The 24,019-nt window shown below is 57.2% G+C and overlaps 1 protein-coding gene across 5 annotated transcripts in view; it reads left to right on the top strand.

Moving 5' to 3' along the window:
- RERE (arginine-glutamic acid dipeptide repeats) overlaps window positions 1-24,019 on the top strand; it is a 400,567-nt gene extending 376,548 nt beyond the window's left edge. For 4 of the 5 annotated variants that reach the window (XM_080658269.1, XM_080658266.1, XM_080658267.1 and 1 more), the window contains 11 exons: window positions 11,128-11,290; window positions 12,144-12,236; window positions 12,628-12,827; window positions 13,837-13,998; window positions 14,446-14,559; window positions 14,764-16,079; window positions 16,159-16,381; window positions 18,258-18,981; window positions 20,603-20,749; window positions 21,087-21,267; window positions 21,507-24,019. In XM_080658269.1, the coding sequence (XP_080514395.1) occupies window positions 11,128-11,290; window positions 12,144-12,236; window positions 12,628-12,827; window positions 13,837-13,998; window positions 14,446-14,559; window positions 14,764-16,079; window positions 16,159-16,381; window positions 18,258-18,981; window positions 20,603-20,749; window positions 21,087-21,267; window positions 21,507-21,540 (3,357 nt within the window). In that variant the 3' untranslated portion in view covers window positions 21,541-24,019. The remainder of the gene's footprint in view (window positions 1-11,127; window positions 11,291-12,143; window positions 12,237-12,627; window positions 12,828-13,836; window positions 13,999-14,445; window positions 14,560-14,763; window positions 16,080-16,158; window positions 16,382-18,257; window positions 18,982-20,602; window positions 20,750-21,086; window positions 21,268-21,506) is intronic. The other variant, XM_080658268.1, reaches the window with a different exon arrangement.

Genomic DNA, 24,019 nt, shown 5'->3' with positions numbered 1-24,019 from the left:
CTTCTTCTCCCCCCGCCCCCCCCCCCCCCCCCCTCCTCCAAACCTTTTCTGGTAGAATCATGATTTCGTTACAGGACCTAGAAAATGTTAAGAAGGGTGATGTGATATGGTAGAACTAGCAGCAGTTGCCCTGTTGCTGAACTCCAATAAAATGAGTTCAGGAAATAATGAAGTACTCGGCTTGTGGGGAAGAGCCCTGATTCCAGTGAATGAATTCGTGAGGTTTGGGCGCCCTGCAGAGAAAGCAGGTTTTCTAGCGCTGGCATCATTATATTTAACATGTTACCGTCGTCATTTAAACAACCAGCAAGTACCGCCAAAAATAAAGGCCCCCAAGTGCTGTGTGTGGGTTTGTGTTCAATGAAGGCCAGTCTCGTCTTCGTGGCTGGGAGCCCCTCAGTTCAGGCTGGGCTTTAGACCAGTAAGTGTTTTGATCTGTTTTCAAACAAGTCAATAGTTTTGACCTGTTTTCAAACAGTCATTTCCAAATCTGGCTTTTATTTTTTTTGGTTATTTTTGGTTAAGTGGAAAATCCTTCTCTGTTGCTTGAGTGATAAATAGGTTTTTCATCGAACTGCTTGGACAGCTAGCAACAAGCGTGTAGAGGTTCAGGTTGGCCACCCCAGCAGCCCTTGGTCATCTCCATGATTTTGAGCCCAGTTCCAAGTCACAGCTTTCGATGCTTCTAGCTAAAGGTGTGTACTGGAAAGATGCTTTGTAGATGTGCAGCAGTCTTTTCCTCGGGGACTCTGTTTGATCTAAACTCTTGACCGTCCTTAGGAAAGGGAGAGTCACCGCTTTGGAGCCGAGAAGGCCACTTGCCTGGTGCACCTCTGTGTCATATGCAGCCTGGAGCCAAAGGAGGTCGGAGGGCTCCCATAGTGTAAGCGCATGATGGCTTGAGGCCTGGTGGGCAGGTCGTGAGGGGCGCTCATGGCGGGCCCCCAGGGTCTTTCTCACAGTCCGAGGAGTACGTCGTTGGTGTGGGAAGTGGAAACTGTTTCTCTAGATCTGTGCGTAGTACTGATCGCGCACTTGGGCCTACCACATGGGTTTCTGATCTGGGTTCGTTGCTTCAGGTTCTGTAATTCCTGGGTGCCGGGGGTGGTTCCACCCCGAGGCGGGTCAGGAATGCACTGTGCTCTTCAGCCTCAACTATTTAGGGTCCAGGTAAGAGGTTTAAGACGCCATCGCACTGAATTCCGTAGATAAAAGATAACTCACATTTGAGCCTCTGGCTTAGAAAAGCATAGATGACTATTCGCCTCGAGTGGTTAAGATCATGAGACTCTGGGACCAAACCCCCCCCCCCCCCCCCCCCCCCGGGCAGTGCCGAGAAGCTGTGTGGGCTTGACCACATGACTTCCCTCCCTGAGGCTCGGTTTTCTCCTTTGTAAAGCGGGGAGAATGAAGATATTTGTTAGGTACCTATGAAGATTAAATATATTAAGGTATGGAAAGGGCATAGTTTCAGTGCTTAGCTATCACCATGGTAGACTTCGTAGCCCAGTGAAAGGTGGTTGGCTGGTTTGTAAATGAAGACTCTGCGTGAGGAAGTGGCGGCCTGGGATTCCTAAGCGCGGCCTCCCGCCAGCCCGTCCGCTTTGCAGCAGCAGCTTCCAGAGCCGGCAGGCACGTGGATTACGTTCTCACTAGCCCATGGGAGGAGAAAAGTAATGCCAGTGTAGTTGTTTCCATAGCACTGAGTAATCAAATTAAGGACCTCTTCTTTGGGGGCTGTTGATCTTTTCTGAGAAATAAAATGTCATTTCTTTTATGAAATAATGGTGAGATCAGGCGGCAGTTATTTTTAATGACTTTAGTTGGCAAAATAAAAAGTTGGTCATCTCATATCTATTTCTCAAAACCTTTATCCTTTAGAGTTAATTTCAGGTGGTTTTTATTCTCACGAAACACTCGTTTCATCAAAAGTTTCATGAATACCCATTGTATTCAAGATGCTGTGCTAGACCTCCGGGGTACTCAGAGGAAGTGGGCATAGGCGTGGGGAGGTGGGCCGGCTCATTCATGACGACAGTCCAAGGCAGAGCCTGTGTATCCTGGAGAGAGGCCGCATGGAAAGGTAATGAAAGCGCCCTCAGGATGACCTCCGGCGGTGAGGGAAAGGGTACAGGAAGGCTTCATGGAAATGATGACATCTGTGAAGACCTCAGTGGTGAGGAGGACCTAGGCTCAGACTCTGAGGACACGGAGCGGGGAGGGGTTCCCAGGGCTGCATCCCACGGGCAGAAGAAAAGCACTGAGGAAGGGCAGGCTGGCCGGCTTGTTCGGAAGAAGTCCGAGGCGGCTGGGCCTGGTTCTGTTGGCCCTGAGGAGCCTTCGATAGTTTGGAGAGGCAGGTGTCAAGGTCAGAGCTGGGCTTTGGGAAGGCTGATCTAGTATCTGTCGGGGAGAGGCCAGGCCAGGACCTCCATTCTGGACATCCAAGTGGAGTGGGGACCAAAGGTAGGACCTGCAGGGGGCTGAGGTCACTCACTAAAGCAACGGAGAGCTTTCTCAGTACAGTTTTGGTTAGGGAAGAAACAGCACACACCAAGTCTCTCAGTTCCTTCACAGTGTACAAATGTGGTGGTCATAATTGTTAAAAAAGTATTTGTTAACCTGCCCGCCCAACTGGGGTTTTTTTTAAATGGGGTGGGGGAAGTTCCCTGGTTCCGGGGCATCTTCGTGTGGCCTCATCATTACAACGGGTGAAACCCAGGAGACCTTCACATACTTCCAGCTCTTCCCTTCCGGCCCTTCCCTTCACCTTCCTTCAGGAGCGGAGCTGGAGGTGGGCAGGAGCGTCTGCCCCAGAAGCACCGGCCCCCATCGGCGTCCCCTTGTACTGCGTGTTGGGCAGGTGCCTTTCCAGCCTCGTGCATGCACGAGGCTGTGATTCTGCTGTGACTCCCAGCAGATCCTCCTCCTACCAGCTGCGCTCTGAGACCACAGAGGTGGTCCTTCACCAGCAGCAGCAGAGCCGCCGGCAGTGGTAGGGCTCCTTTAGGGGTTCGGGGATTCGGTTGGTTAGCAGAAGGAGCCCAGGAGAGCACCGCTTTAATTACCGGAGTCGTTGCTGGAAGACAACCAGTTGCCGGCTGGAAGACAACCAGTTGCCGGCTGGAAAAAGCTGTGTCAAGGTGGCTGCGCCTAAACATAGCTAATGGTCCTACCCAGTGCCCGGCCTCTCACCTCGGAGGTTCTGAACAGCTGTCACATCCAGCCCTCGGCTCCCCAGGGAGTGGAAGGGAAGAATGACTTGCACAGGAGTCTGTGCCAGGAAATTTTCCTGACTTGCTTCACTGCCCTTGTTTAATAGCTTTTGCCAAGAAACAGTGTGGCTGTAATTCCCAGGCAGGGTGGTCGTGGAAATCAGAGGCCAAACGCAGCTGCAGGTCACAGCACTGCAGTTAGACCAGCTCTTCCCAGGGGACAGTCTCATGCCGGCCTCCCAGGACCGGCTCCCGCAGACAAGTCTCGTGTTCTCGGGGCCCTGGGGCAGGGGGGTCAGTCTGAGAAGCGGTTCTATGCCATGTTGCCTTCTCCCTCCTGCCCCTGCTGGGTTTGGGCCCTTGTTTGTTGCTTCCTGGAATTCTCCTTGGGAACAAACACCTTTAAAAAGTTGTTTTAGATCTCTCCATTCTATCCAGAAAGTAGGGGGTGGATTCCTTTACCCTCTTTATCTGGACCTCCTTGGAGGAGGCAGGGTAACTGAAGGACATTCTTGAGAAGTTTTAGCAGAACACCTTGATTCTAACTGATTCTACATTAGTAGGTAGACTTAAGGCATTGCACAGAGATCATTTAACTGTGCTTTCTCTACATATTAATGTTTAAATGTTTATTTGGCATCAGAACGGTTAAAATATGTCTTAAAGCATTAAGAGAACGTCTTCTAAATGCTCACTTTCTCACCTGCAAGGGGTGTCAGATGCACACAGTGGTGCATGTGCCAGCACTGCACATGGCGGGTGCTGTCCATTTGGCTGACAATAGTAGGTGGGCCCAAAAAGGGCCTGTAAAATGCTTCAGAGAGATGCACATCCTATATAATAATCCTATATAATAAAGAGGTAATATGCAAATTGACCATCACTCCAACGCACAAGATGACTTCCCCCATGTGGTCAAAGATGGCCACCACAAGATGGCCAGCAATGGAGGGCATTTGTGGGCGATCAGGCCAGCAGGGGAGGGCAGTTGGGAGGGACCAGACCTGCAAAGGGAGGGCAGTTGGGGGTGACCAGGCCTACAGGGGAGGACAGTTGGGGGGACCCAGGCCTGCAGGAGAGGGCAGTTGGGGGGTGGGCAGGCATGCAGGAGAGGGCAGTTGGGAGGGGGGGCAGGCATGCAGGAGAGGGCAATTGAGGGGGACCAGCCTGGCAGGGGAGGGCAGTTTGGGGCGACCAGGCCTGCAGGGGAGGACAGTTGGAGGTGACCAGGCCTGCAGGGGAGGGCAATTAGGGGTGACCAGGCCGGCAGGGGAGGGCAGTTAGGGGCAATCAGGCCAGCAAGGGAGCAGTTAGGTGTCGGATCAGGCTGGCAGGGGAGTGGTTAGGGGGTCATCAGGCAGGCAGGCAGGTGAGCAGTTGGGAACCAGCAGTCCTGGATTGTGAGAGGGATCCCAGATTGGAGAGGGTGCAGGCTGGGCTGAGGGACACGCACGCACGCGCGCACACACACACACACACACACACACACACTTCCTGTGCACGAATTTCGCGCACTGGGCCTCTAGTGTATTTATAATGTATTTATAATTATCCATGAGCAGCTTCCACACCTGCCTCCCCATCCCATCTCCTCTGCTGCCCTCTTTATAGTAGGTGGTGCTTGGTCCACAGAGGATGCCTTTTGAAACTTTAGTGGTGAAGAAGAAATCAGTGGAAGCATTCCCTCAACCAGCAGGGGTGGCCTCTATTTGGGTACCTTCTGAGGCTGGGACTCCCTACGTGCAGGGACCAGGATTAGATCACTTCCTGCAGCCCCATTCTTACTTGTATAGGAGGAGGAAGCTAGGCCTGCCTTAGCATAACTGTAACACCAGTGGTCATCCTTTTCCTCTGCTGGTCACAGAACCATGTTGTGAGAATGGAAGACAGAGGAACACAGTATCTATACACTGACTTACAAGGGGGGTGTACAGGGTTATTTCTGAAGGACAGGGTCTTCCATGGCTCATAAGAGAACAGGTGCTAGTAGATGGCAGGCTGCAGGCACCCTGGACTTGTGTGCTGGGGCCTCTGCACCTCATCTTCTAGCACGTTCCCCCACCCCCTTCGGGTGTCCAGACTTCTTTGAGTGGTTGTGGCAACAATCCTATATAATAAAAGCCTAATATGCTAAGTGTCTGACCATTCGACCAGTCGCTATGACACACACTGACCACCAGGGGGCAGACGCTCCGATCAGTAGGTTAGCTTGCTGCTGGAGTCCAGCAGATCGGGACTGGGTGAGACAGGCTGGACACGCCCTGGAACCCTCGATGGTGCACTGGTGGGGTCCCTCGGCCTGGCCTGCACCCTCTCACAATCTGGGACCCCTTGGGGGATGTTGGAGAGCCGATTTCAGCCTGATCCCCGCAGCCCAGGCCGAGGGACCCCACTGGTGCACGGATTGTGCACCAGGCCACTAGTATGTTATAATCACAAACATTTGGACTCAATCTTGGATGTACCCTTATGATCTAATATGGGACCAGAATAACTGACTCCCTTTTCTTGCTTCTGTATCACTTCCCCAGAGAGCTCCTGTCTGAGGAGTTCGGTGCCGGGCACCTGCCTCTGTGCTCAGAACTGCGGACAGACTGAGAATGAGCCTCTGATACTTGAAATGCTCACAGCACCTTCCCTCTTCAACACTTTGTTCTCTGCTTTCATTTCCCCACGGTCCCTGAGGGAGAAGAAATGCAGTGTATCTTACCTTTAAAAAAATTAATGGGGCAGGACAGGTCGCCCGTTCCCCTGTCTTAGCATTGCCGTGTGGAGGGATATTGAAGAGCAGTTATGTTTGTGCCTTCCACATGCCTGCAGGTAAATGGACCTGCTGTGGGCGGGAAGGAGGCCCAGTCAGGGTTTCTCCTGCAGCGGGTTGCCAACTCCCCCCTCCCCCACCCCTTGCTTGTGCCCACTCGGGCCCTGGAATGTGTCTCTGGTCTTGTTTACCTGAGCTAAAGCAGAACTGGGCCCAGGCCATACCAGCAGGTCTTACCTGAAAGGGCCTTCTGCTGAAAGCCACCTGTAAGAACTGAGCAGCCCCAGGCCTGTTGCTTCTGTTCTGTGTGCGTGAACTTGATGGACTCGCAGGCTGGCACAGGGAGGCACAGAAGGAAGACGGTGGCTGAGGAGGAGCCGTTCCCCTAACGGTCCCAGGAGTGGCCTGTGATTGAGCGCTGGTGCCCGGAGCCTTTGTCAACCGACTCTTCTCTGGGTCTTACTTTCTTTCTGTCCTGCCCCCCTTCCTGCCTCCCCCCAGATAGATAACTTGTCTTCTTCCCTCTCATTCTCCTCTGCGTGGCACCACCCACCCCTGTTTTCATTTTGGTGGAAGATCTGAGAACCCTCATGCTGCCTGGCTCCCAGCCCTGGCAGAGCGCTGCCGCGGGACTGCGAAGAGAGCCTGCAGGAGGAAGGGGCTGCCAGTCTCCTACTGCCAGGGGCTCTGTGCGTGTGGCCTGTCAGTAAAGTCCAGAGGACCCCCCGCCCCGCCACCACCCCCGAAAGGAAAGGCAAAGGAGCTGGGGAAAGAGATGGGGGGAGAGGAAAGAGAGAGAATCCGGTGAATGTCGGCCAGTGGAAGTGAGCACTCCTCCTGGCAGGAGCTCCAGCCCACAGCGCTGGCGGCTGGGGACGCCTTCCCTTCCTTTCCCTTGGCGCAGGCACTTCACCAGTGTCCTCCTCGCGCCGTGTGCAGCTCTCGTTCTGAGAGGTGAGGTGTGTGGACTGTGAGGCCTTGTTGTCAGATGAGGGGAGAGCCGGGAACAAAATGGTCATTATAGGCCATTCATGTCGACAACATTTATACCTGTGTTTGCTGCAAGCAAAAGCAGGAGCTAATTTGCAAGGCTGCCTTTGTGGAGCTGCGTTTGATCAACGGTTGCCTGTGTTAATGTTTCAGTAAGCTATTGATTTCTGCAGCAGCTTTTGTTCCCTGAATTTATGTGCCGCGGGTCTCCGCAGAACACACTATGCATGTTTGATTAAAGTTCAATTGACTTCATTCCTGGTGGGGCTCGAGCTGCTTCACTCCCTATTTGTAGAACCACAGCTTTCCCTGGCATGTTCTTTTGTTTGTGCTCAAGACCCAGCCACCCATGCAGTCACCAATATGCTGTTTAATCCTCCTGGATTTGCTCCATTCCAGTGTTTAATCCCTTCGCAGACATTACAGTGGTTGAGAGGCAGCTCATAAAACCTGGTCTGGACTTTTACTTATGTATTTATTTTTGGATCAACTTTTTATATATCATAAGAATGTACTCGCTTTAAGTGCACAGTTCAGTGAGTTTTGACAACTGTATAAATCCATGTAAATACCACAGTTGATTTATAGAATGTTCCCATCACCCCAGAAGGTTTCCTGGTGGCCTTTTCTAAGCACTTTTCCTACTCTCTAGACTCCAGGCAACCACCAACTTCCTTTTAGTGACCACAGGTTTGCCTTTTTTAGAATGGAATTACATACATCGTATGTACCCTTTTGCGTCTGGCCACTGTCATTCAACACGATGCTTTTCAGATTCATCCATATTGTGTATCGGTGGTTCGTTCCTCTTCGCTGCCAAGCAGTGTTCCAGTGGGCGCGGTGTTCCGCAGTGTCATTCATTCTCCTGGGGGCGGGGGCGGGCATCTGGGTTGTTTCTGTGAACATTTGTGTACAAGTCCTGCCTGAGCACATGTCCTTATTTCTTTTGGGTAAATACCCAGGAGTGGAATAATTGCTGGGTCATGTGGTAGATGTTTGTTTAGCTTTCTAAGAGTTGCCAAACAGCTTTACAAAGTGGTTTGACCATTTTACATTTCTAGGATATGACTTGCCCCATCTTCCCTGAATTTTGACATTTATGTTCTTTCATTTTCTCATCAACCAGTTTTAGACTTGCAGGGGACGGAGGGTCCTTCTGGCTTGCTCAGTTTGATCCTTGTCACTCCGATGATGGAATCCCTTCTGGCCACGTTCTTTTTAAAAAGCTGTTACTAAAAGGTGACAAAAAGTTGATATTTATTTCAACATTGTTTTTTCCCATGTCCTGATTTTCTCACAGGCTAGAGGAGGAGGACATGGTGCGGCACTGAAGGTTGAAAGTTGTGAACCGAGCTTTGCCGAGCCTTTTTGCTGTCTGGTGTCTAGCATTGGGCCAGTCGCATAGCCTTGCTAAACTCTGGCTCCCCCTCTTTTAACCTGCAAGTTATGCCATCTTTTAAACCATTTAAATTTTTTCAAAACGTTCATTCTTGAGAAATGGAAATAATCCCTGGTCACCATGTGGGACAGTATAATAGACCACTGCTGGTGGCTGCTTGTTAACAGCCTTGAAGTCAGACTGAGGTTTGACAGAGACCCTGGTGGCACCCCTCCACCTGATTTTCTCTCCCATTTTTATTTCCTTCCATCGCCTATAGCTTCACACTTTCTCTTAGGTTCCAGGCCTCTAATCCACTGGCCCTCAAAGGGGAGGTGGAAGGAACCACTTTGGGTCTTCTCATTCTTCCTTCGCCTTCAGGAACGGGCTCTGGTTTACTGCACCGGTTGCCCTTCTGAGCTGATGAGTGACAGTCACCTGCCTTGGCTTCTGTTCTGTGTTTTTTCGTAAGAAAACCTGAGTCAGATCAGTTTCGTGTTGGTACGTGTCTCTTAATCTCCTAGTGGATTTATGAGTTCGTTCCCTCCAACCAGCCCACACCAAAGATCAGGATAGATAAATGACATTCCAGGTGGGGAAGGCAGGAGCCAGGAGGTTCTGGTATCATGGCCTTAGGGCTCAGGATGTTGCAGTCACCACAGGGACAGTTAGCCTGCGTTTGTAGAATAGCATGGTAGACAAATCAGAAATTCAAGGGCAGTGCGTACATTTTCCCTGTTGTTCAGTTACCTTCTCATGGAACCAAAAAGGGGCTGGGGTAGTGGCTGGCTCCTGTCTCCATTGCCTTGGGTCAGACTTCATCTGCTAAATACGGGCAGTCACGGGCATTTTGTTGAGTGGCATTTGGAAAGAAGCACACCTGCACTCCGAGAGAGACATGCTGTATGCTTATGCTGATCCTCTAGTCCCATGGTCGGCAAACTGCGGCTCGCGAGCCACATGCGGCTCTTTGGCCCCTTGAGTGTGGCTCTTCCACAAAATACCACGGCCTGGGCGAGTCTATTTTGAAGAAGTGGCGTTAGAAGAAGTTTAAGTTTCAAAAATTTGGCTCTCAAAAGAAATTTCAATGGTTGTACTGGTGATATTTGGCTCTGTTGACTAATGAGTTTGCCGACCGCTGCTCTAGTCTAAGGCTCTGGTGACAACCGTGGTCCTCAGGCAATGCCCAGGCATAGACTCCAGCTCCTGATAGCGAGTGCTGGGCACACAGTTGCCTGCTTTGCAGAAGCTGTTTTCCCACCCAAAGTCTGCCTGCTTCCTGCCAACTACTGCCATCGTGTTCCAGCCTTCGGAGTGTTTTTAATGAAACCTCGTCCGATGGGCACTCTATCGCGTGCGTGCGTGCGTTACGTGGTTTCCGTGCTGCTTTGTCTTTTTCAGTCCTTCTGAGCTAGCTCTTGGCTCTGGAGAACAGAATCTTCTCTTTCTCGGCTCCTCCATTCACAGGCACTGAGCCTTTGGTGGGCCGCTCTGGTGCTCAGGTGACGCCCTCCAGGGCGATGTCCCCCAGGGCAACGGCCCCCAGGGCGATGTCCTAGGATACTGTGTCTGCCAAGTTAATTGACTTCGTACAATATTTATTTAATTAGAGGAGATCAATGTGATCTTGGCTCTCTCGCTGCCTTAAGTGGTTTTGTTTTTTAAGTTAGAGGTATTTTATTTTGGGATTTTTTGTTTAAAGAAATCGGTCTCTTGTTAGCTGAATGTCATTCACCCGTTTGTGTGGATGGTGCCTGGGGTTGGAGTGCCAAAAGTGCTATATTTTTTAGAAGATGCCTTGGCTCTCTTTCTGCTGGGCCGTGAAAAAAGCAGCTCTTTTGCCTTGAAGACTGACCTTGTGACACGTGGCATTTCATCTGCACAGCAGCACCACTGTGTCTGTCCTCTCTTAGTCTTTCTTTGTCAAGCCCCAGTCATTGCCTCTCGGACTTTGTGCCAGCTCGTTTCAGTGTGGGCACTTAGATTGCAGTGGGGGCTGTAGAGCAGTTTTTGGTTTGGGGTTTCTGTTCTTCCTGACCTCCCATCTGGCCCGCGGTCCCCACCACCTCAGTTGTATCCTTGATAGTTTCTGGGGTCATCTATCTGGCCAGGTGTTCCTTATCCCTGTGATTTCACTGGAAGGCTGTGAATAACGAACACACACACACACACACACACACACACACACACACACACACACACACACGGTTAGAGGGCAAGAATTACTGATGCACCTAAAGTGCTCAGAACAGGGGTGGCATCTGGCATTTAGTAGGCATCCAGAAATCCCTGTCGAGTGAATGGATCTTCCTGACGTCCAGAAGGTATGCTCTCCTGGGCTGCGGTGACAGGCCCCATTTGCCCAGCCTTTGGGCAGCTCAGCCAGACTGTCTTGAGCAGGGGTCCTCAAACTACAGCCCACTGGCCACATGCGGCCCGCCGAGGACATTTATCAGGCCCACCGGGTGCCCTGCCTGTCCTGCTTAGCAGCCGACTCGTCCCGGGCCCGCAGTGCGCATAGGAATTTGTTCATAGTTTTTCTTTTAAACTATAGTCGGGCCCTCCAACGGTCTGAGGGACAGTGACCTGGCCCCCTGTTTGAAAAGTTTGAGGACCCCTGGTCTTGAGCAAGCCTCTCTCAACTCCAGGAGCAAACTGTTCTTGGTCCTGGTCTCCAGTAGAGATAGCTGTTATAACCCAGCTTCTGCTCCCAACAGAGGGGGACAGCGAAACGCCAGGTCCCTCCGGACACTTCCCTCACAGCCAACCCTTCTGTTTTGCAGGGAGAACTGATCACCTTCTATTACTACTGGAAGAAGACCCCGGAGGCAGCCAGCTCCCGGGCCCATCGCAGGCACCGCCGACAGGCTGTGTTCAGGAGGATTAAGACCCGCACTGCGTCCACACCCGTCAACACACCTTCCAGACCCCCCTCCAGTGAATTCTGTAAGTGGGGGGTTTTCTCACGCTATGTCTCACTCACAGGCATCCTGTCACCGTGCGGCTGGAGCTGATGACCTGGAAACCGTGTGCGCACGTGCACGTGTGTGCTGGTACACAGCCTGGCCTGAGTGTCACACTGATTGGGGATGTGGCAGAGCCTTCTACAGATTATTCATTCATGTAAATTTTTCTAGTAAACGCCTCATCATTTTAATTTTTTACAAAAGGAAGTCTTGGCATTGGCCTGAGGGTTTTGGTAACTTCAGGAGGTTGTTCCACTCAGTGGACGGTGTACTGTTTGAGTTTTCATTGCACTTGGATTGTGGCAGCCATAAGAGCAGATTAACGTTTTTTCTTTTTCCTCCTGCCACACCACGCTCTTCCTCTTGGTCCCAGTGTGACGTGCGATATGACAGTGAAGCCCACGCCTACTGCCCTAAACACTAGGACGCAGCAGTAGAGAGAGTCCAGGGCACAGACCTCCAAGGGTCGCTAAAGTTGCACGTGCAAACCCCCAGGGCTGGCGGGTGGCGGGTGGCACTTGGCCAGAGGCAGGTCCTCAGTTGCTGCGTGTCAGGAAGGCACCACAGGGGCCCTTCACCCTGTTCAGACTCACCGGTTGTGGGTGCCTGCCACCCAGGTTTCAGGTGCGACACCAGCCCCCAGCAGTCTCGCAGGGCAGGCTCTTGGGCACGCCTTTCACACACAAGTACTTTGTTCTGACGACTGGCTCGGAGAAATTCAGAGGGTCCTACCTCAGCCTCCTGGGCCACTCGGCCTGGTGGCTCAGAGCCTGGGGCAGGCCGAGTGTGACGGTCCCCCAACCCTCACCCTGTTGTGTGCCTGCCATGCCCAGTGGACCTGAGCTCGGCCAGTGAGGACGACTTTGACAGTGAGGACAGCGAGCAGGAGCTGAAGGGGTACGCCTGCCGCCATTGCTTCAGCACCAGTGAGTGGGGCTTTGACATTGGCATTGGGTTGTGCTTCAGGGTCCCTGCAGAAAGTTGGAGATTTTATTTACTTCACCCCCCTCCCCTTCCCCCATGAAGTCAGTACAGAATGCTGATCAGTGGGTAGGACAGGCTTGGTCAAGGTTGGGGCCAGGGCAACTATTGTCACTCCTGCTGGGTACCCCAACATAAGGGGGGGGGGCGTTCCTGAAATGCTCTCGTCCTGGGAGAGAGCCGGGCGGCACCAGCACGGGAGCTGAGTGTCGGGTGTCTGCCCGAGCCCAGTACTGCGCGGTTCTCACGGCACCGGGGTTGGTTGAGCCCCCCTGCTCAGATGCCCCAAGGACACTGGTGGTTGAGGTTTGGCCCCTCCCCTCCTCCCTCACGCAGCCTCCAAAGATTGGCACCACGGGGGCCGGGAGAACATCCTGCTCTGCACCGACTGCCGCATCCACTTCAAGAAATACGGCGAGCTCCCGCCCATCGAGAAGCCCGTGGACCCCCCGCCCTTTATGTTCAAACCCGTCAAAGAGGAAGACGATGGGCTCAGCGGGAAACATAGCATGAGGACTCGGCGGAGTCGGGGCTCGGTGAGTCCCGGGCCGCGACCGAACCTCCCACCACCCTCCAGCTTCCTAGGAAATGGTTCGCCCAGAGGCATCAGCTTGTCCTGTGGGGCTGGGGAGCGCCCCCTGTCCTCACCCCCCCTCCTCCTTGGGGAGTCAGTGTGGCCGTGGCTCTCCAAGTCCCTCAGACCCCCCTCTGGCCCGCGGGCCGGTCTCCTCTAGGGGGGCAGAGCTCTGCTGTTTGAAACTTGCTGGCTTTTTTTTTTATGTTTGATCCAGTTTGGGGAACATAGAGGTACATGTTTCTACTCACAGCATAGCCTCATCCCTCCACAAAGAGACTGTTTGCCAGGTTGGAAATGCAGCCGGGACCTTGAGAGCGAGGGTTTTCCCAGGCCGGGCCTTTTAGGCAAGTGGGTGGCACCTCCACCTTCCTCTGACCCCGGCGTCCTGCCCGCCCGGCTGCTGCTCGCTCACAGGAGCAGGGGGAGCCGCGTGAATCCCTGGGCCCGGTCTGTTCGGAGCCCCCGTGGCCTCGCAGAAACGTGCTGCCGTGCTCAGGGGCTTAGGAGCTGAGCTGCGTTCTTCAGCAGCTCGTGCCTCTGGGTCGCTCCCCTCCTGGCAGACGGAAGCAGCAGGTGCTTGTTTGGGGTGGGCTGGGCAGTTACATGGAATAAGCACAAGGCGAGGTGACTGAGAGCTGGCTCTGTAACTGTCATTCTGGAGAGCGTGGCCGAGTGGACTGTCCCCACTGACCGAGGCCCCTCAGAAGCCCTTGCTCACTTCCAGCGCACGTCATTCAGGAGGGTCCCGGAGGCGAGGGCCTTGGGTTGAAGCCGAGAATTGCTTTTCCACATGAACCCACCCACCCCTCCTCCCTTCCCTCCATGTTGACCCTGTCCGTGAGGGACAGCCAGCGTGCTTGTTTGCCAGGGGCTGGCATTTGGCCTGAGACCAACAGTGGGGCCTGTTCTTGATGCCCCTGTGGGTGTGCTGGGGTCCAGTCTCACCAACCTCGCGTTTGGGTGGGCAGATGTCTACACTGCGCAGTGGTCGAAAGAAGCAGCCAGCCAGCCCTGATGGTCGCGCCTCGCCCACCAATGAAGACATCCGCTCCAGTGGCCGGAACTCCCCCAGCGCTGCCAGCACCTCCAGCAACGACAGTAAAGCAGAGACGGTGAAGAAGCTGGCCAAGGTAAGATGTGGGGTGGTGGGGCTGCGGCCCACCCTCTCATGACGACCTGATCGCTGGAGCTGGTGCTCAGCTCCCTCTGACACGGGCCGCAGCTCATCATGGAGCCTCCCGGGAAGAGGGAACCAGCAGTGCCCTGGCCGGGGCTGCAGCCGGGGCCTGGGAAAGGGGGTCCAGCTCGCTCCCAGCACTGACCTTTGGGGGCTCCCAAGGCCTCAGAGGCGGAGGCGCGGGGGGGGGACGATGGGAGAGGCTTCCTCCTCCCGAAGCCAAGTTCCCATCCAGACGCTTGTGCCTGCCTGGCTCTGGCCGGCCCCTCCCAGAGCTTTCCTGCTTCTGGAGGGGGAGCTCAGACTGTGGGACGGGGTGTCAGCACCCAGTCACCATATCATGCCCCGAGGCTGAGGGGACCCCTCTCGGCTGACCCTCCTGTGCGCTTGCCCACTGCAGAAGGTGAAGGAAGGAGCCACGTCACCCCTGAAGAGCACCAAGCGCCAGCGGGAAAAGGTGGCCTCGGACACAGAGGAGGCCGACAGGACCAGCTCCAAGAAGACGAAAACCCAGGTGGGGTCTTCAGCTGGCAGCCAGTGCCCCGGGAGGCCCTCCGCCGAGTCTCCCGAGGGGGTGGCAGTGCCCTCTCTCCCGGGGAGGGGCCGGGTCAGGGCAGGACCGCTGGTCCTTGAGGCCAAGCTTGCTGCCCGCTGTGCATGTGCCAGGCTCTGGCCACGCAGGGCAGACTAGAGCGTCCCTCCTCGCCTCTCGCCTTAGGAGATCAGCCGGCCCAACTCGCCGTCCGAAGGCGAGGGAGAGAGTTCTGACAGCCGCAGTGTCAACGATGAGGGCAGCAGTGACCCCAAAGACATCGACCAGGACAATCGTAGCACGTCCCCCAGCATCCCCAGCCCCCAGGACAATGAGAGTGACTCGGACTCCTCTGCGCAGCAGCAGACCCTGCAGGCCCAGCCCCCCGCCTTGCAGGCTCCCAGTGGGGCTGCTCCAGCTCCCTCCACAGCGCCCCCGGGAGCTCCCCAGCTTCCCACACCGGGGCCCACACCCTCAGCCGTTCCTCCACAGGGCTCCCCCTCGGCCTCCCAGCCCTCCAGCCAGGCTCCGCCGGGTTCCGCTTCCCATGCCCATATCCAGCAGGCCCCTGCTCTGCACCCCCAGCGGCTGCCCTCCCCACATCCCCCGCTGCAGCCTCTGACCGTGCCAGCTGGCCAGACCTCCGCCCCGCCTCATCCCCAGCCCCCCTTGCACAGTCAGGGCCCACCCGGCCCTCACAGCCTGCAGGCCGGGCCCCTGCTGCAGCACCCAGGCCCCCCTCAGCCCTTTGGCCTCCCTCCCCAGGCCTCCCAGGCAGCAGCTCACCCCCACACCTCCCTGCAGCCCCCAGCTTCTCAGTCAGTCTTGCAGCCCCAGCAGCCCCCAAGGGAGCAGCCCCTGCCACCCGCACCCCTGGCCATGCCTCACATCAAGCCCCCACCCACGACGCCCATCCCCCAGCTGCCAGCACCACAGGCCCACAAGCACCCACCTCACCTCTCAGGGCCCTCACCCTTCTCCATGAATGCCAACCTCCCGCCCCCTCCAGCACTGAAGCCCCTGAGCTCCCTGTCTACACACCACCCCCCTTCGGCACACCCCCCACCGCTGCAGCTCATGCCTCAGAGCCAGCCTCTGCCCTCCTCCCCCGCCCAACCTCCTGTGCTGACCCAGAGCCAGAGCCTGCCCCCTGCTGCCGCCGCCCACCCCCCTGCGGGCCTCCACCAGGCGCCCCCTCAGCCCTCATTCGCTCAGCACCCCTTTGTCCCTGGAGGCCCTCCTCCTATCACCCCCCCGTCCTGCCCCTCTACTTCCACTCCACTCACGGGACCTGGCCCGTCGGCCCAGCCACCCTGCTCTGCTGCCGTTTCTTCAGGAGGCAGCACACCTGTGGGGGCAGCCTGCCCGCTGCCCACTGTCCAGATCAAGGAAGAGGCTCTGGACGATGCCGAGGAGCCCGAGAGCCCCCCTCCACCACCGAGGAGTCCGTCCCCCGAGCCCACTGTGGTGGACACCCCCAGCCATGCCAGCCAGTCCGCCAGGTATTGTCTCAGGAAGCTGGGCAGCCCAGGGCAGGCCTCGGCCTTGGCAGGGCCCCCATGGCAGACGTGGCCTTTTTAGGTTCTACAAACACCTGGACCGGGGTTACAACTCATGTGCACGGGCAGACCTGTACTTCATGCCTCTGGCGGGATCCAAACTGGCCAAGAAGAGGGAGGAGGCCATCGAGAAGGCCAAACGAGAGGCCGAGCAGAAAGCGAGAGAGGAGCGGGAGCGGGAGAAGGAGAAGGAGAAGGAACGTGAACGGGAGCGAGAGCGCGAGCGGGAGGCTGAGCGAGCGGCAGTGAGTGCTCAGTGCTGGGCGGGCGGGTGGCCTGTGTGTGCAGGGAGGGGGCACTGGCCATGCCAGGCTGGGGACACTGGGCCACCTGCTCTGTGTGAGGCTGTTTGCTTCAGTGTCATGGCAGCTGGAGGATCCAGTGCTGTTTGAGCCCCGTCCTAGGCTTTTCAGAGATTGCTGCTCTTCCCTGAGCCAGCCCAGGACCCCCCCCCCCCCCCCCAGGGGCTCACCGTGCACCTCCTCTTTCCCTAACCCTCCCCCAGAGGCTCACCATGCACCTCCTCCTGTCCCTAACCCTCCCCCAGAGGCTCACCATGCACCTCCTCCTGTCCCTAACCCTCCCCCAGAGGCTCACCGTGCACCTCCTCCTTTCCCTAACCCCTCCCCCAGAGGCTCACCATGCACCTCCTCCTTTCCCTAACCCCTCCCCCAGAGGCTCACCGTGCACCTCCTCCTTTCCCTAACCCTCCCCCAGAGGCTCACCGTGCACCTCCTCCTTCCCTAACCCCTCCCCCAGAGGCTCACCATGCACCTCCTCCTGTCCCTAACCCCTCCCCCAGAGGCTCACCATGCACCTCCTCCTTTCCCTAACCCCTCCCCCAGAGGCTCACCATGCACCTCCTCCTGTCCCTAACCCCTCCCCCAGAGGCTCACCATGCACCTCCTCCTTTCCCTAACCCCTCCCCCAGAGGCTCACCATGCACCTCCTCCTTTCCCTAACCCCTCCCCCAGAGGCTCACCATGCACCTCCTCCTGTCCCCTAACCCCTCCCCCAGAGGCTCACCATGCACCTCCTCCTTCCCTAACCCTCCCCCAGAGGCTCACCATGCACCCCCTCCTGTCCCTAACCCCTCTCCCCTCCCCCAGAGGCTCACCGTGCACCCCCTCCTTTCCCTAACCCTCCCCCAGAGGCTCACCATGCACCCCCTCCTGTCCCTAACCTTCCCCCAGAGGCTCACCATGCACCTCCTCCTTCCCTAACCCCTCCCCCCTCCCCCAGAGGCTCACCGTGCACCTCCTCCTGTCCCTAACCCCTCCCCCAGAGGCTCACCATGCACCTCCTCCTGTCCCTACCACCTCCCCCAGAGGCTCACCGTGCACCTCCTCCTGTCCCTAACCCCTCCCCCAGAGGCTCACCGTGCACCTCCTCCTGTCCCTCCCCCCTCCCCCAGAGGCTCACCGTGCACCCCCTCCTTTCCCTAACCCTCCCCCAGAGGCTCACCATGCACCCCCTCCTGTCCCTAACCTTCCCCCAGAGGCTCACCATGCACCTCCTCCTTCCCTAACCCCTCCCCCAGAGGCTCACCATGCACCTCCTCCTGTCCCTAACCCTCCCCCAGAGGCTCACCGTGCACCTCCTCCTGTCCCTAACCCCTCCCCCAGAGGCTCACCGTGCACCTCCTCCTTTCCCAGGACCCCAGCCCCAGAGGCTCACCGTGCACCTCCTCCTTGGCCCTGGCAGGTTCAGGCTGGTTGACCAGCAGCCTGTAGACGTGTCTCTCCTGTAACTGCAGAGAAACTGAAAGGGGGAGAGCCAGGCATTAGGGGCATTAACCGGCCTCATCCGCACCCTCGGGGGGCCCTGTCCTGGGCACTCTCGTGGGCTGGGCCACCCAGCGCCTGCCCTTGTGGGAGGGCCCCCTCCCATGCAGGGCCTTGTCTCAGGTTCATGAACCATTCAGGACACCAGGGAAGCTCCAGACAGAGGGGACGGGCACAGGGGTCTGGGCCAGGTCCTTGTCACAGGCCGTGTCTGAGGCCGCTCGGGGTTGGGGTGGAGGGACCAAGTTGACAGGTCAGTGCAGGATGGCCACAGGGCAGAGCTCACCTCCCAAGGAACACTAGGCAGCTGGTCCCCCCACCCCCTCCTTTTCCTCAGCAGAAGGCGTCCAGCTCGGCACATGAAGGCCGCCTCAGCGACCCCCAGCTCGGTGGTCCCAGCCACATGCGGCCATCCTTCGAGCCACCACCAACCACCATTGCTGCCGTGCCCCCGTACATCGGGCCGGACACCCCTGCCCTTCGGACTCTGAGCGAGTACGCCCGGCCCCACGTCATGTCGCCCACCAACCGCAACCACCCCTTCTACATGCCCCTCAACCCCACCGACCCGCTGCTGGCCTACCACATGCCCGGCCTCTACAACGTGGACCCCACCATCCGTGAGCGGGAGCTCCGTGAGCGGGAGATCCGAGAGCGGGAGATCCGGGAGCGGGAGTTGCGGGAGAGGATGAAGCCGGGCTTCGAGGTGAAGCCCCCCGAGCTGGACCCCCTGCACCCAGCCACCAACCCCATGGAGCACTTCGCCCGGCACAGCGCCCTCACCATTCCCCCCACTGCGGGCCCCCACCCTTTTGCTTCATTCCACCCGGGCCTGAACCCCTTGGAGAGGGAGAGACTGGCCCTGGCGGGCCCCCAGTTGCGGCCCGAGATGAGCTACCCTGATAGACTGGCAGCCGAGCGGATTCACGCCGAGCGGATGGCATCGCTGACCAGCGACCCTCTGGCCCGACTGCAGATGTTCAACGTGACTCCACACCATCACCAGCACTCACACATCCACTCGCACCTCCACCTCCACCAGCAGGACCCCCTCCACCAAGGTAGGTGCCCGGGCTGCTGAGAGGGCACTGGGTTGGCTCTGGGGTGGGGAGGCGCGGCCCAGAGAGAGAGCCGCCGGCCCAGAGCAGAGACTGTTCTTTTCTAAACGAGTCCCAGTTCCAGGCAGATACTGGGACGTCTGGCATGGAGCATTCAGTGTGCTCCGAGGAACCGCTGCCACTACTCGGGCAGCCTGTGTCTGCTCAGCCCCCAGCTCTCCAGAGCTGCAAGTCCCCAGAAAGCTGTGCCCCCCTGCGCCCCCCTGCCTGCGCCTCCGGGATAACGCTTAGCTTCCTGGCCCTGGGCCGGGGTGGGCCCAGGAGGAGAAGCAGCCGGTGCCCGCCGGGCAGGTTTGGGGCAGGGCCTGAGGGCAGGGCAGGGCCTTGGGAGCCAGCTGGAGCCCCTGGGACCCCCAGCAAGGCAGGCTGTCGGTTGTCATGGGGTGAGAACCTAAAGAAGCATCTTCCTTCCCTCTTCGGGAATGAGGCCTAGGCTTCGGCTCCCCAGCCAGGGCTGCCCAGCCCGGCTCGCTCTGGGCGTGAGTGCCTGCCTGGCCAGCTTGGGGTGCAGGCTGGGTTGAGGCAGACGGGCACAGCTGGAGCCCTGTGCCCTCCGAAGCTCTGCAGACCAGGCGGGCGGGGGAGGGGGTGCTCTGACCCTGCCCTGAAGTGGGCGGTTTGCCTGCTCCTTGGGGCCAGGGCTGCCATGGAGGGACTCCCTCAGGGACTGACCTCCACGCCAGGGAGGAGGACGGCTGATAGAGCGGGACCCAGGGGAGGGAGGGCTGCACCCGGCTTCCTCTCCGTGTCCCAGCCCTGACAGATGGGCCCAGGGAAGCCAAGGAGCTGTCACATTGGCCCTGTGGCCCTGACACCTGAAGTGTCATGCCACCCAGTGTGGGCCTTTTAAGCGCAGTGTAACCAGCAGACGGCCTGGCGCTGTCGGATAGGCAGGAGTCGTACATTCATTGGCCAGGTGTTTGCTGAGCGCTTGTGATGAGCAGGCGCAGCTGCAGGTGCTGGCCACGCCCGTCCACGTCCACGGTCCCAGGCCGGGAGGCCTCTGTGGACGAGCCTGCGCTGTGGGACGTGTCAGTGTTCTGGAGAACAGCGAGCCAGGGAGAGGGAACAGGCGGGGGGGGGGGGTGGGGGGGCGGCGATGCTGCCATTATATAAAGGCAGCGGGCAAAGCGGGGAGGCATTGGGAAGAGCATCTCTAGGCAGAGGGAGAACTCGAGGGAGCCAGCGATGACCTGCGGGAGGGCGAGCCCACAGCGCAGCGCCCCGCCCCTGCCCCCAGCAGTCTGCTGGCCTCTTCGGGCTCTGGGTACAGGCAGCCGGGACGAGGAATGCTGGTGGGGCGGTTGGCCAGGTGGGCTCTGCTGGTCCCGGGTCCTCAGTAGAACGGATTGGGGGACGTGCCTGTCGGGGTGCTCATAGTCCGCTCTGCACTTGGTTTCACTTTCTGGAGCTCCACTGCAGGCGTGTGGGGAGGCCGGAGGACAGTCACTTTGGGTCAAGGTCACTGGTCCTGGTGGTGAGGATGCCTGTGGCTCCAGCCAGGGAGGGAAGCATCGGAGAGCCCTGCGCCACCTGTGTCTGGACTTCTGCCCCCTTCTTTCAGGTTCAGCAGGCCCCGTGCACCCGCTGGTGGACCCCCTGACTGCTGGCCCTCACTTGGCTCGCTTTCCCTATCCCCCTGGCACCCTCCCCAACCCTCTGCTTGGACAGCCCCCCCATGAGCACGAGATGCTTCGTCACCCAGTTTTTGGTAAGAATGCACCTGGGGAAGGTGGGGTCCAGTGAGGAGCTGGTTAGTGGTCTAGCCCGAGGGCCCGGTCGTTCGTTGGTTCATGTGTTCAACACATGTCCCCTCAGTGGGGTGGGGGTGCACGTGTGTAACAAGAACCCAGATGGGAACAGTAGGAATGGAGGAATAACAGAGGCTCCGCATTTAAATCTGAGGCTGAGGCCCACTCAGCGGGGAAGGAGGGGCAGTACTCAGGCACCCCTCCCCCGGGGGGTCTCCTGGTCTCCTTGCAGGCCTTGGCCTTGTCTTGGTCAGTCCCCTGGACTTGCTGTTCAGCAGACTGTTTTGTGTTTGGCAGGCACCCCCTACCCCCGAGACCTGCCTGGGGCCATCCCACCCCCCATGTCAGCTGCCCACCAGCTGCAGGCCATGCACGCCCAGTCGGCTGAGCTGCAGAGACTGGCCATGGAGCAGCAGTGGCTGCACGCACACCCCCACATGCATGGCAGCCACCTACCAAGTCAGGAAGATTATTACAGGTGAGGCGGGGCGGGGCAGGCTGCCTGGGCTCCCACCTCCCCCACCTGCGGGCCACTGCCCCAGCCTGAGGGCTGCTCCTCCCACATCAGCAGGCATCAGGCTCCTCCCTGGCTCCATGGGGCCCCTGTCCGTGGCCCTAGAGGGGACCCTCATAGAGCCTTCTTGGGGGTGGGGCGGGCTAGCTGCTTAGGAACCCCCGTCTGGTGCTGAAGATGCTCTCCTCTGCTTCTCTTTCCAGTCGACTGAAGAAAGAAGGTGACAAGCAGTTATAAATTATTTATTGTTAACGCTGGCTACGGAAGCCCCAGGTCTTGGGGGGATAAACAGGACTTTTTACATACAATAGGAGCTGCAAAAGCAAAAGAATATCTTCTAAAGATTTCTTTATATATTTAAAAGCCCACAACTAAAAATGTATCCGCATAATAGTGTTTGTTTGTAGAGAGGATTCCTTGAGACTGGTTTGGGTCTCCCTGCATGACAGTCCCCCAGAAGCTTAGTGAGTCCTGGACTGGACTGAACATTCAGAAAACTACCCAGCAATCTTGGGGTTCGGCTTTCGTCTCCTTCCCTTCCTCGACGTCTCAGTAGGTGCTAGAACCCAGTCACACCCTCACTGTGCGTGCAGACACACCCAGTCACATCGTGTGCCAAAACCCGCGGGGTTGCAGATACAGGCGGCCTGTGAGTTTGGAATCCAAGAGCTATAATTTTTGAAGAATCTTTTATTTTACTACATTGTTGGGAATCTTCATAATTTGAGAAAGGTCTGCAGCACGGCTTTTTACGTCTGTAAATAACTTTAGAGCAGCTTTTTCTTTTCCTTCCGCAAACTACTGTTCCGATCTATTTTTTCCAGCCATGTCACTAATTGTGAATTCCTATCGGCTATTGACAGAATACAGAGTTGATTTTTTAATAAAAAGTTATATATAATTATCCCTTTAATTAAAGGGAACAGATGGGCGTTACTAATTACAAAAGGGCAAAAGCTTGGGACTGGGTTTGGTTGAGCAGTGAGCATCCAGGGTTTGCAGGGACAAGGTTACAAACGGTTTTTGTTTCGCTGCTTTGATTTTCCACTTATGTGTGTTCCTGGCTTGTGCGTGGCCAGCGGTGCGGACATCTGCTAGATGGAATCTCCTGTCATTGCACCAGGAGCGAAGGGGTTAAATGTCCACCGTCCTGTGTCTGCCGGAGAGAAAGCACATGTTTCTGTGTGTGTGATTGCAGATCTCCTGACAGGTTTCTGGGCGCACATGTTTGATTGTTCTGTCTGAACTGCCCTTCTCACTGACAGTTGCATAAACGTTCTCGAAAGTGAGTCCCTACTAGTAACTCAGCACGTGTGCTGGCCGGAGGGATCTGTTAGCAATCTGCCCCTTCGTGCGTCCTCAGGCGGATCTCGTCAGGCCGGCCGTCCTCGCCACAGCCCGGGGCTGCTTTCCGGGTGGGGGAGACCCCGGAGTTGGCACGGCTGTGGGCGGTGGCCTGTGTGTCTACCAGGAGCATGGTGACCGTGTCAGACTGGGACACCATCTGAGTCCCACCTTTCACCCTGAAGTGGGAACGAGTGGCAGCCGCACACGTGGAAGGGAAGGCGGCTGCCCTGGGAGGTGCCACCTGGGGGCTCGGGCCGTGCTCAGAGGCCCCTCGGTTTTCTGCTTGGCCGAGGGGGGAGACTGGCTGGCTGCACCTGTTCCTGCCGGATGTGTGACCTTTTCCCTCCTCTTCCCTCAGACTCTTGAGGGCTGTTTCTGCTGTTGTATGTGGTGGCCACATCCAAGAATTGTCAGACGAGAGAGCATATCTGTGGGTCAGGGGATGTGAAACACGTCCAGGACCTGAGCCACGTGGGTAGGAAGGGAGGCTGGCACTGGGCCCCAGAAACCCAGGTGTCGGCGCAGGTCGGGCTCCCAGTTCACACCTGCATTGGGCATTTCCCACCCCTAGTAAACCCTTTGCTTTCCGTTGGGACAGATGGAGGATTGTTTTATTTGTTGAAAATGTTTGTAGTTTTTTCTTTAGTTTTCTTTCATTCCATTTCTGCCTTAATTTAGCTCCTTAGGGGGAGACAAGCTCCGATGAACTGTCCTCGCACTGTGGCTGCGCTGGCGGGGCATGTGTTCCTCGGGGCGGTGACCCGCCCTCTGGCCACTGCTCTCCCGGGGGCCGCCCTTCTGCGGCTCCCGCTGCCCCGCCTCCCGCATCTGCCCCACCTTCTCCCGTCCCTTGTTTGACTTCCGGTGGACACGGGGCCTGCCATTCCGTCAGGCCCCCTCAGCTCCTCCCCAGCACCCATTTCTCCAAAGAAGAGGGCGTTTCGTGCTTTGAAGTCTGTGTTGGAAGCTGGAAGGCGTGTCCGTGGGGAAGCACTGAGATTCTTGCCGTCAGGCCCCCCTGGTCCGCTGCAGCCGAGGGGCTGGACCTTCGCGGGGCCCCTGGGTTTCCTTTTGGGTTTTCCTTCCTTCCGTTGGAAGTTCGGTTTTGCTTTTCTGTGTTTTGTATGTATCTCGTTCAATGTTGTCACGGTGGCGCTTCAGGTTTCACTACAGCGGCCGCGAGCGAGGCGTGCGGGCGGGCCGCGTGTCTGTACCTTGAAGCTAAATGTACATATGAGTAGTTTGCCGTGCGGTGACTGTGAGCAGCGTAGACACCAGAGGTCGCGACTTCTGTGCTCTCTCCATTCGAGTATTTTGTAATTTTTGGAAATATTTGTGGACATAAATAAAACCAAGCTACACTACAACA

This window comes from Plecotus auritus, assembly GCF_963455305.1.
Source record: "Plecotus auritus genome assembly, chromosome: 2".
NCBI classification, from domain to species: Eukaryota; Metazoa; Chordata; class Mammalia; order Chiroptera; family Vespertilionidae; genus Plecotus; species Plecotus auritus.
This window is presented reverse-complemented; position numbering and strand designations above follow the sequence as displayed.